Raw genomic sequence first — 12,515 nt, 5'->3', positions numbered from 1 at the left:
AGTGCACACTGCACTCTCATTTGAATTACTTCCAGCCAGTTTTAACTCAGATATGTATCTTTATAAGCCCTTATGTTTACCTAAAAACATAATTAGAAAAAAATAAAACACAGGGTAGGAACTCTGTGGTTAATTTTGGCATATGTCATTTGCTGAAATCGCAACTGGAAGAAATCCTAATCGCTGAGTCCTATTTTGTAATTCCAAGGAGCAATGCAAGAGATACTAAAATCTGGGAGATGAATGAGAATATCCAGTTTACAATTTCTGTACCCACTACAAAAGACCCATAGCCTCAAAAGTTGGAGAAAACAGGAAAGCAGCAGCTGCCCCTATCCAGTCTCCACTCACCTGAGGAAGCTTTTTGTCTTCATCTGACAGACAATCAATTGCATTATTGAATACTTCTTCAACCATCTTTTTTTCTTCATCTAAGAAAGCAATTTGGAAGTTATTGTAAAATCTAGAAGGGTAATACCATATGTAAATAAAGCATTGACACATTCTAATATTTACGTAAGTTTACAATAAAATGTGTGGACGACTGCGAAGTCCACACAAAACCACTCACATTGGGTCAGATGATCAAGACTTAAAAGTGAGCCTAACAGTAACCAGAAGTAGGTTCTCAGGGAAAAGGAAAACGGAACAAACCTAGTAGAATAATCCAAACTTCAACTATTTCCAAGACTGGGATTTCTCAGTTTTATATACTTTACGTCTATTCCATAAACCTTCCTGTTTCTCTTCTACCTACTAGTCCCTGTTCGCATGGACAAAGAGGCTCTTTCTCTTCCCTGTTAATTCTCAAAGTTCTTCTTAAGTAGTAAAAGTATTAATAATATATGTTCAAAGATATGACTTAAGAAAACATATGAAAATGCATCTCTGCACTTCTGCATATCTTTATATTTTCTGACAGAACCTGCTGCATTATTTATTTTGCAACATTAAACAAGAACGTGCAAAGATTGGAGCAAGTTAGCAAGCAAGAACCCTGAACAGTTAACAAATGTGAAATGATACACTGGTTTACAACAAATTCTTTGGTTTTGTTACAACTCTTAACATTTCTGAGAAGCTTAAACATTTTTCAAGCTTGGTCTTAATCCACAATTTTTAAATCTTTGTTTACCTTTTAGGTTTTAATTTGAGGACAGGGGGAAAGAAGGAAAGAAAGAAAACTGGACTGAATAGTTGAGAAAGAACAGTCTAGTGGTTTGTTATACAGTTGTTTTGACTTTGAGAGAATACTCACTTTTCTAATGGACACGGCATGAAAATTTTGGGAATACACTTGTTACAAGATCCATCTTGTCCCACTATAGACAGAGTTTTCTAGTAACCCCTGTGCTATTATTAAAGTGAGCAGGATTTTGGAGAAAGATATGAAGTTTAAAATAGAGGAACAATTCAACATTATGATCACCACATACTCTTTGTGCACCAATAGTTTTTTACTGAAAATAGCCTGATGTACTGGCATAACAAATGAAAAAGCAATATGTATTTTTCATTTGTTTTTACACAAAAAGTCCCAAAGGAAATAGAAATATCTAACCAGAGTAACATCCCAATCAAACTACAACTGTGAATAAAACTGTATTTTATTTATCTGTACCTGTATTGAAATCTAACTTTGTCATCTGAAGTGCATAGGCTTCACAGTCCTTCTTACTGAAGCTGAAAATAATCACAGGTTGGAAATTCCTTTCCATGATCATCTTTACAATCTTAAAAACATTTGAAGGCCCTGCAGAGAGATTATGTTAATTTAAATGTAATTTTAGCAAAAAAGCATCTTATGGAATAATTGAGACAAAAGGATGACATACAACTTTGTTGTCTTATACAAAGTTACTTTAGAATGGGATTCAAACTCACCTTTTATTCCTCCTTTCCTGCCTTTCTGGTCTCCTTTTGCTAAGTCTCCTGCATCTCTAAGCACTTGCATTGCTGTATTAAAATTATCTTCTCTGAAATCTCCCTAGATACAAAACACAACCTTTGTAAGCAATTACTTCTTACATAGCCCACTTAAAAATACTTAGTGCTTTGCACAACCAGTACCATTACCCCATATTTACAGGGAGAGGACAAAAACAATGTCTAAGCTAGCCAGTGAGTTTACTAGGTCAGTGTCACAGCTCTGAATTACATTTGTATCTCTGAAGTTATTGCTTATTGTCCTGTCCACCACACCATCAACAACGTTAGACTTGCTGAATGACAACACAATGCCAAAACTGACTTTTCAGAATGTCTACATTAAACTACACCGCACAATGAAGACCTAGCTCCAAGTGCAGTATGACTGTTTATGGCATTAGCTATTGCTGTGCAAGCTGATGATAAATTTCAAACAAGTCATTACTTCAAAATCACCTAAAGACACAAAAACATTTTGCCCCCTGAAGTAAAATTTAAATGCTACTACATCTTCTTTTGAGTGAGAAACAGTAAAAGAAACATCAGCTACTTTGCAGATTTACAGAAAGCAGCATGCATTTTAGAAAACAAAGCAAGGATGAGGGCACTTAAGACATCTCAGCAAAAAATCAGGCAGCTAAGTACATGACATTAGGTAATAAAATCAACCTCTTCTGTAAGACTCCAAAAATCTAACAGCAATTCAGAGATGTCTGTTACCCATTTGTATTTCATTTTAACACAATCATCCTGTCTATTGCAAATCCAAATTTTGCAAGCTTGTGATTGATACGAGGACAAGGATCTTCCAAACGAACTGAATGTTCCTTACATTTTCATCAACAACCAGATGGAGTCCATCTCCTCCTGCTGGGAATATATAATGCTGCAGTGGAGTGGGTCGATAGTCGGTGTAAATCACATGGCAAGGCTGTAAAGGAAGAACAGTATACACATAAATAATTAATGTTTCTAATTGCATTGTCAAAACATCTGCTTGATGGAAAATCCAATACATGACTATTATAACACACCTTTCTAAAAGCCAGAGAGAAAGACACACATACACTAAGATAAATTTTCCTTCCAGAATATGAGTTTTGTACTGATGATGTTGCTTAAGAAAATTTAAGTTTGCAAATTCTTTAGAAGTACACAAGTTGGCTACAAAAATTCTTTCTCACAAACACAAAAAGTAAGGACAGGTAATATTGCATTCTGTACTATTACACAGACTCAAAATCCTAACACTTCTTAAAACTAAAGGAAAAACTGTTAATTTCTATTTTGTAAAAAAGTTTGCAGTATTTCTCACATCACCTAAAAAAGGCACGCAGTAGACTTTTTAAAACATTTAAGGTTTTAATGCATGGAGAAAGCTTGTTTAGAAAAAAAATAAACAAAATACTTCCTTTAAAACATTAAATATTAGTTAAATCTTATTAAAAAAAAATCAGAGTCTAGTGTTCTGCAAAACAAAGTGAAGGTTTTGAGCCAAGCTTAAATAAACATCTCTTACACTACACTCCTTTCATCACAAACAACATAAGAATCAATCTCGGGAGTATTTTTAAAATTGGACCGTTCTCTTGTGGATACTAACTTCCCCAATTCTACTTTCCATATTCTTTGCTGCAAAAGCATCTATTAAAAAAAACAGAATAAAATAAACCTAATGGTAGTGGGACAAGACAGATTTCTCACATTCCTCTTTTCTCACTTTGTTTGCAGGCATATATAGTACTTCCTACAGATCGATTCAATTTACTTTTGATTTCCACATGGACTTTTTACAGAGCTCTTCAAACAAATTCTCCAAATAACCTCTTGTCTATCACCCCTCTGAAAACCATAGGACGTTCATTGTGATTCGTAATCCAGAACGTTTGTTGAAATCAAGCTGGTGTCTAAGTAAGTATGGAAAGTAAACTTTAAAGAATCAGCTTTAATGTTGCTTTGTAGAACCAACAGCCAGTATAGCTGCAATACCTAGGAATACAACCAAAGAAGCCAGGAGTGATATATACCATCATTTATAAGCAGTAAGATGACTAAAAAGATGCTCAAAGGCTCAGTTCCCATCAACCAAAGAGACAGTACTATGCCACAAGACAACACAGATGGAGGTATAGCACATTAGAAACATTACCTGTTTGTGAAGATGGCAGATCCATTCAGCAAACTGACGAGCATTTGGAATAGTTGCAGAAAGGAACACATAATGAACATTGTCAGGGAGCAAAATAATTGTCTCTTCCCAAACCACACCGCGTTCTGAAAAACAAAAAGTCACATGGGAAATTTATGTGATTATAGCCTATTTTTCAGCTCTGATGCCAAAGAGCAGCAAGCTTAAACACAAAATAAACAAAAACTAAAAAAGCCTTCCCTACACAAATGGGATATAGCAAATGCCCCTACTGAAGCCACAAGGCAGTGAATTCTGCCTTGGCATAGAAAATGGAGACCATGACACACAATAATTATCTTATATACGTTCAGTAGAAAAAAAGTTCTGAATTATTTATGCAAAAAGATGACTGATTTTTAGAGAGAGAATAAAGATTTAATTCTTCTAAAGAAAAAATACTGTTCTTGGGAAAAAAACCAAAGATTTCTTGGAACGAAAAACTGTACATATAGGATACCTGAATCTCTCATGTAATGAATTTCATCAAAAATCACCCATGCAACTTCTCGCATAACCTCAGAACCTCTGTAGAGCATACTTCTCAAAATCTAGAAAAGGGAGAAAAACCCGAGATCATCACATAAAATAATAACCGTCACACATTACACAGATGTCTGTAAGAAACTGCCAGAATTTTTGGTTTACATTGGCATTGCAAGATGAAATCTTATTTTGCACAAAACTTAAAATAATTTAAAGATTGGCTGTGAGATGCTTTCCAAGTTGATTCCAATCTAACATATCGCATGATAGGAGATAAACTGGTTTCCCTGCAAGAGCTGTGAAGAAACATGAAAGAAAAAACACTCTTTTTCTCCCAGCCTCTATGTGGCACCATATTTGTTACAGGTCTACAGATCTACTTCTGCCAAGCCTTATTCTTCCCTCATTCTAATAAATAATGTCTCTGTGATTACGAGGAAACCTTTTTCAGAAATCAAGTCACCCTGTCTTTCCACTCCAATTTTCCCCTCTGAAAGAGTTTTCTCTGTAAGACTCTTTACTCCTTTGAGACAAAGACAGAGAGAGGAAAATTCCAACTCATGGCTGGATAGATTTCTACAACAGAAATACGACACAACTGTGCCAACAATATTATGTTACCAAAGGTAAAAAGCTATATATTCCTGGAGTACTAGCATCTAGCATGAACCACTCACCTACCACACGGAGTGATTATCCTCTCCCCATTTTGTTTCCCTTTAATAAAATACTGACCCTACAGGATTCAGTAAGCTTGAATGGCTCTCAGTACTTCACATATATCCAAAGAAAACTCAGTGTCTTGAGCATTCAGGAAATTAAGTTCTTCCTTTCTCCATGTGAGAACGGAAGTGCCTCACTGATAGTCCAAAAGCATGAATTTACTGATAGTTACCTAACTTCTTCAATAACCAAAAGTTAAAGTAATAAAGGGAGGTATAATGAATTTTACAACATTTTCTAAAGCAATTCGGCTTATTATGATAACTTTAATCTTTTAATATCAGACCTCTTCAGTCAAAAAAGGATAGAAGAAAACACAAGCAAATCAAGAACTTATGTCTGATCTTACCTCAGTTGTCATTACCAGACAAGAAGCTGTAGGATTAATGGTGACATCCCCAGTCATCAAACCAACATCCTGAAATTCTTCATACATCTCACGATATTTCTGATTACTCAAAGCTTTAATTGGACTTGTAAATATCACACGCTGTTTCTCCCTCAAAGCAAGGGCAATCGCATACCTGTATTCAAACATTGTACACATTAAAGTTGTCAAGAAGATATTCAGAGCACATTACTTCCCTCTAATCTTCTGTTTAAAAAACCAAAACAAAATAAAACACAGAATTCAGAACACCATTAGAATATGAAGCATTTCATAGCTAGATTATTAAGTTCAGTGTAATCTTAACTATGCATCCTTCCTTGGCAAGCGACAAATCATTGACAACATTAACAGATTTTTATGGAGTTTAATCTAAAAATCTAGCTGTCACTGTCTCATGACAAACTCTTTTTATTTGAACCCATGCTCTAACACATCTATATGTATACCTCACTTCTCACCTCAAGTCAGCAAAGCCACTCCACTGTCAGACCAAAGTCTGACAAAAAAAGTACACTATCTTTTAAACATTTCTTACTTGATAAACAAGTTGTAAATTAAATCAAACCAACGCTTCTGACAAAGCAAAGAAAACACACAAGGAATTCCTTATTAGTTATAGCCAGGAGCTAGAAAACAAAGGTATTTTTTTCCAAATTCATGCAAGTCTGTATTGCAGAAACTTTTCATCTATACTATAATATCTCAACAAAAACAGATTTTTTAAAGGTAAGCTTAAACATGAGTTAAGCCTTTCATTACCCACTAAGTAAGAGGAAAGTAGTAATTTTTATATTAAGGAGTACCAATTCAATTCTAACACTAAGGGTCCAAACTTCTTATCAAGAAACTGAGACACAACAGCTACTGTTGATTCAACAAAATGACATAAGCATCATACCATTTTCTTGTTAGATCCTGACAGAAAATTACTTACTCTGCACAAACAGTTTTACCAGCTGATGTATGAGCTGACACTAACACAGACTGGTTATTATCTACACAAAGAATAGCTTCTCTCTGAAAGGCATCAAGAATAAATGGATATTCCTAAAATGAAAGAAAGCAAAAATATTACATATTTTTAACACAGCCTGTTACTTACATCTACTTAATTTTGTGACTCATCTAGTATGCAATTACAGGCAGAAATCAAATCCTGTAGCTATCTGCAACTTCAACTGAACCTAATCCTGTGTTTTGATTCTGAAATTACTTTGCATTTAAATAATTTTATCCGATACTACACTTGATCTTTATTTATGTCTTCTTGTCATATCAAATGAAAATCTTGGCCCAATGACTTAATTTTCTCTAATTTATTAATTTAGGAGGAGAAACTACTGTGTACAACTGAAGCTACCACCTGATGTTGTAAAATAGAATTGAATTCACAACACCCTATCCACGCATTCAACCACCACATTTTACTCTACCAAATTTAAAATACAGAAACATCGACCTCACCTACAACAGGCTATCTTTTCAAGATACTCTTTTCCAAGCCTAAGTCACAATATACATTATTTTTCCCTCTACCCTCATCTATTGTCTAAAGCATATGCAAAAATAAAAATAAATGCCATCTATCACGTACTTTTGCAGCTTTTCCAGTTCTTGGCTTCAGACCTGTGAAGTCTTCATCTGCTGGAAGTGCAACCTACAAAATACATTTTAAATAAAAACAGTTGCAGAGTTCTCTGTGTCCACCCCAGTGACATGGCAAGCTATGAAGAGCTGGGGCAGGAGATGTAAAGTGTATGAAAATTAATCTGAATTGCTATTATTCTGTTTCTGTGAGTTCATGTGTGAAGTCTCCCTTTCTCTCAGAGTTTTTCAAGAAGCATCTCTACTCTCCTCCCCCAGCAATGCTCCTTCTTTAGCTTCTCTCATGCTCCCTATTGTCTTATGTGAAAAATTTCTGCTTCACCTACCTTGGAACATTAGCTCTTCTGATGAGTGGATGTTAGAAACAGTTACTCAGCTCACACTGATAACACTCCCTTCCCAAATACAGTGTATTTATACAAGTAAAGTTTCTGCTCTCTTCAGTTACTAAGTCATGGTAAACTTCTACCAGACATCACAAGATAACAAAGATCGTACAGATGCAAGAGCTTTAAAACCTGTATCATCAATGGTATATACAGTTCCTTCCTTACAAATGTCTAATTGTACACGGTCCTTGAATGTGACCCTAATTAACTTAAGCTAGTTCTGGAAGATAGCACAGAAAAGAAAATGAGCACACAAGTATAAAGAAGTTAAAATTTATGTGTTGACTCCTTCTGACAATCATATTTGGATGAAGGACTATTTAAAAAAAGGAATCAGGATTAATACTTCTGATTTCTTTTTATTTTAAATTGTATTTATGTCTATTAACACAATTTGAAAATGGATAGTTTTCATTACTTTGCTTTTACATAAAAAATTTTCCCTTTTTCTTAAAATATAATTTTCAACAGTCATCAGCCTTACAAGAAAGCCTTTCATTCTTGAACCATAATATCAAATATTTCAATGTACTGCTACACACTTAAATCAGACTATGCACACAAACTTATTTAATGAACAGGTTTTCCTCTTCAACAACAGTACTCAGACTGTTCTTGGTACCTTTCAAATATGGAAACCTATCAACACTATCATCGAGTCTTTCACAATCACTAATTTTATCACAAGTATCATTCAAACTGCTTCTGGTAAGACAGCCTATTAATTTCTCAAGTGCATTTTGTGCATACTCAATGTCAGATACAGGCTTCAAACTCTGCAAGCCTGTTCTAATTTAAATATAATATGAAATAATGTTAACTGCTTAAGGGTAGAAAGGCACTACAAAGGGATCTGGACAGGCTGGATCGATGGGCCAAGGCCAACGGTATGAGGTTCAACAAGGCTCAGTGCCGGGTCCTGCACCTGGGTCCCAACAACTACACACAACACTACAGGCTCAGGGAAGAACAGCTGGAAAGCTGCCTGGTGGAAAAGGACCTGAGGGTGTTGGTCAACAGCTGGCTGAGTATGAGCCAGCAGTGTGCCCGGGTGGCCAAAAAGGCCAAGGTCATCCTGGCTTGTATCAGAAATAGTGTGGCCAGCTGGACTAGGGAAGTGATCATCTCCCTGTACTCGGCACTGGTGAGGCCGCACCTTGAATACTGTGTTCAGTTTTGGGCCCCTCACTACAAGAAAGATATTGAGGTCTGGGAGTGTGTCCAAAGAAGGGCAACGAAGCTGGTGAAGGGTCAAGAGATAGAGAACAAGTCTGATGAGGAGTGGCTGATGGAACTGGAGGTGTTTAGCCTGGAGAAAAGGAGGCTCGGGTGAGACCCTATTGCTCTCTACAACTACCTGAAAGGAGGTTGTAGTGAGGTGGATGTTGGTTTATTTTCCCAAGTAACAAGTGATAGACTGAGAGGAAACAGCCTCAAGTTGTGTCAGGGGAGGTTTAGTTTGGCTATTAGGAAAATTTCTTCACCGAAAAAGTCAAGCATTGGAACAGGCTCTCCAGGGAAGTGCTTGAGTCACCATCCCTGGAGGTGTTTTAAAGACGTGTAGATGTGGCACTTAGGGACATGATTTAGTGGTGGACTTGGCAGTGTTAGGTTTATCATTTAGGTATTTTCTAACCTAAATGATTCTATGCTTCTATGATCATTTGCATTCTTTCTTCTACCAGTTTAGTCCTATTGCCGCGAGTAGCAACAGGGAGATGTTTCAAAGGATAATAGATAAAATTTGCTTATGTTATAAATTCATCCTGGAATCTATTCTGTGTTGAGAAATCTGTCACCAGAACAGCTGAAGAAATGCAGAAGCATTTTATAAATTTGATGGAAAACAGAGAAAAACATTGAAAAAAGTTTGCAGATGTCCCTCTCCCCCTTTCTCCAGAGTTGCCAGGTGTGAATTCACAGGTTATTCCTATTCAGTAAATCAAACAGTGCCAAGGAGTTGCAGTTCCTGACCCAGGGATAAATGGTTCTTGGCATGGCAGTGACCAGGTCAGCAAGAAAAGTCTCAAACCCTTCCTGCACTGGCGTTGGCCAGGGAGGGGCTGTCCCCAATCTGGATCCAGCCACCCTGTTTTGGAAGTGAAGACGGCTGAATGATATGGACACAAACTATTCTGGACATGGACAACCATTTATGGTCGGATTTGATGATCTTAAAGGTCTTTTCTAACCTGAATGATTCTATGATATAGTAAGTACAAGCGCAATAAACATTATTATTATACTGGCAGTAATACATATAATTCTATGAAACAAGCCTATGCTTTTCATGTGCATTTTCATTGCACTTACCTCATGTGTACAACCTTCAACAGTTTCCACAGCTTGCACCTTTACTTGAGGCATCAGGTCTGCCAGACTAAAAACATACGAATTATTTCAAGATCCTGTTTTCTTTATAAATGTGAAAATGTTGAACTTCACCTCTACTTTAACTGCAACATTAAAAAAAGGATGTGCAAACTTGAAACAGACATTTGGCAGAGACCACTACTAGGACTAAGAATACCTGATAAGTGTTAAAATTTTGCTACTATATAAATCTACTCTAGCTACTGCTTTGGTATTTGTAATACCTTTAACACCTGCACCACAAAACCACTCTTGGATCACATTTGTTCACATGAACTCTTCTGATTAAATGGGGACTTTTTTTCAATATACAATAAAGCAAAATTCAAGACCTGTGTTCCTGCTGCTAGTGATGATGCTGAGTAACAGCAGCCTGAAGCATCCCAAGTAGCTGCCTCAAGGCAAGATCCCTCTTTTCTTTACCAGTCTCTTCTTCCATGGCCAAAAAAATGGGCTAGTGACTCACTGCATAAAACCGTGGCCTTTTCTGTTGGTTTCAACAAACTTAGGAAGTTACTATGGGCAAGTATACACGTTCCACTGAGACCACTCACACAGAAACTGACTTAAAATATTGACTCTGGTTCTGTTTTGCTTCTATACAGGTACTGTTTGTTTAGAGTTTTCAGAGAAGTCTTCTCATGACTTTCTCACAAAAAAATCTTACCTTGAACTTAAGAAAAATTACTGTGTAAGGCCAAATGACAATCCAGACCAGAATTCTGTCTGACAGAAGTCAGTGATATATCCCCCAGAGAAAAGTATAAGAACACAGAAAGCATGTAATTTTTTATTTTTGTAGTAGAGTTTTCTGTATTCTGAGCTGAGGTACAGACCTGCATTCGGCGGCTCTGGATGAATTTTTATTCCATGAACCCACCTAGTCATTTTCTGAATCAACATAAAACTTCCAAGTTCCCAAAAATCTAAGATACACTAAGATGAAAAAGTGCCCGCACTGTCCCTTCAATGTGTTTTTAAAACCCCTCATTAAAACCTGTCATAAAGTTCTAGAAGGAAAAGAGGGAGAGACATGCAGATCCTAAAGCACAGAAATGGCATTCTGCCTTGCCTTCAGCTGCCTTATCTTCCCAGCTGTCAACATGTCCAAGTATACACCCCTCTCCATGTTAAATACCTGCCATTTAAGCTCAAATTTAAAAGCATATCCATACTTAAGATTCCAAATATTTGCTGCAGTTATACTCTTATATGCCTCAAAAGCCCTGTTGCTGTCTCCTTAGTCAAATTCTTCTTCATGTATCCCAAGCCAATTATGTCTTTCAGTGGCGTGGTGCACAGCAAACCTGCCTCCTCCCGTGTGCCTCACCACTTATCTCTTGCTATGTGCCTGAAATCAAAATCATGGCTTTAACCAAGAACCACCAATCCATATGCAGTAACCACAAATACATGAACTTTTCATACTGCAGTTGTCTATCTGTCCGCTCAGTATCATTTCAAGTGTACCCAGTGCTCACCACTGCTGAAGCTGTACTACCAGCACATCCTCACTTCTACAGATAACAGAAAATCAACTACATACACAAACTCATAAGATTGCAAGGCAATTTAGACTGACTATGCACAACTGGCATATAGTTAACCAGTATGTCTTGCTACGTTTTCTTTACATACTAAGCTGGACACTTACTTAACATCTTCTGATATAACATCTTCCAATTTTGGCATCTTTCCCAAAACAGCATCTTCTGTACTACCGACTTCAGCTTCCCTCTTGGACTTCCCTGTCACAGATACTGCGGATTTTTCCTCCAATCGTTTTCTGCAACATAAACAGACAACAGATTTAACATTTCCCTATTTTACGTGTGCATTTTCAGGAAACAAATCAGGTGTCCTACAGGCAACGGTGATCACACTGCATTCAGGGCACCGCCCGGGGAACTCCACCCGCGAAAACCGCCGTGGGTTTTCAGATCACTTCCCAGAAGAGCTTGCCCTCAGGCCCCCGTGCTCCCCAATCGCCCACTGTGCCAGGGCCGGCTACAGCTTTAGGGCCAGGGATCCCAGGAAAGCGCGTCCCTTTAGGCTGCACCGACTCTCCGGCCCCGCGGGGGGTTCAGCAGCTCCAACAAGCTGGTGGAAGCCGGGCCCAGCAGCGCGGCCCGAAACTCAGCCGCCAGAGCGGCCCCGGCCCCCTCCCTCGGCTCCCTACCGCGCCCTCACCCCGGCCTCCTGGCGCTCTCGGCGGCCCCCGCTTTGTTCTTCTTGGCGGCGGAGGCGGTGCCGGCCGAGCCCTCCTCGAACACGCTGAAGAGCTCGTCCCCGAACGCGTCCGCCATCTTCCCCGCTGGTCCCGCAATGCCTCGCGCGGGACAGCCCCTTCCACCCCGCCGGGCCCCCCGCGCCCCGACCGCCGCGCTGAGCCTCGACCTCCCGCCGTCCAGGGAGCCCACCCACGGCCCGG

At 38.2% G+C, this 12,515-nt stretch overlaps 1 protein-coding gene across 1 annotated transcript in view; it reads right to left on the bottom strand.

Moving 5' to 3' along the window:
• MTREX (Mtr4 exosome RNA helicase) overlaps positions 1 to 12,467 on the bottom strand; it is a 45,232-nt gene extending 32,765 nt beyond the window's left edge. Inside the window, exons 1-12 of the mRNA XM_033009186.2 lie at positions 12,275 to 12,467; positions 11,739 to 11,870; positions 10,025 to 10,091; positions 7,312 to 7,374; positions 6,652 to 6,764; positions 5,676 to 5,850; positions 4,578 to 4,668; positions 4,079 to 4,203; positions 2,762 to 2,860; positions 1,885 to 1,987; positions 1,622 to 1,753; positions 352 to 431 (exon numbers count right to left, since the gene is read on the bottom strand). Coding sequence (XP_032865077.1) covers positions 352 to 431; positions 1,622 to 1,753; positions 1,885 to 1,987; positions 2,762 to 2,860; positions 4,079 to 4,203; positions 4,578 to 4,668; positions 5,676 to 5,850; positions 6,652 to 6,764; positions 7,312 to 7,374; positions 10,025 to 10,091; positions 11,739 to 11,870; positions 12,275 to 12,390 — 1,296 coding nt within the window. The 5' untranslated portion in view covers positions 12,391 to 12,467. The remainder of the gene's footprint in view (positions 1 to 351; positions 432 to 1,621; positions 1,754 to 1,884; positions 1,988 to 2,761; positions 2,861 to 4,078; positions 4,204 to 4,577; positions 4,669 to 5,675; positions 5,851 to 6,651; positions 6,765 to 7,311; positions 7,375 to 10,024; positions 10,092 to 11,738; positions 11,871 to 12,274) is intronic.
• Between the last annotated feature and the right edge of the window lie 48 nt (positions 12,468 to 12,515).

This window comes from Tyto alba, unplaced genomic scaffold, assembly GCF_018691265.1.
Source record: "Tyto alba isolate M040663 unplaced genomic scaffold, T.alba_DEE_v4.0 Super-Scaffold_42, whole genome shotgun sequence".
In the NCBI taxonomy this organism is placed as follows: Eukaryota; Metazoa; Chordata; class Aves; order Strigiformes; family Tytonidae; genus Tyto; species Tyto alba.
Note: the sequence above shows the minus strand (reverse complement) of the source record. Positions and strands in the feature narration are given on the sequence as shown.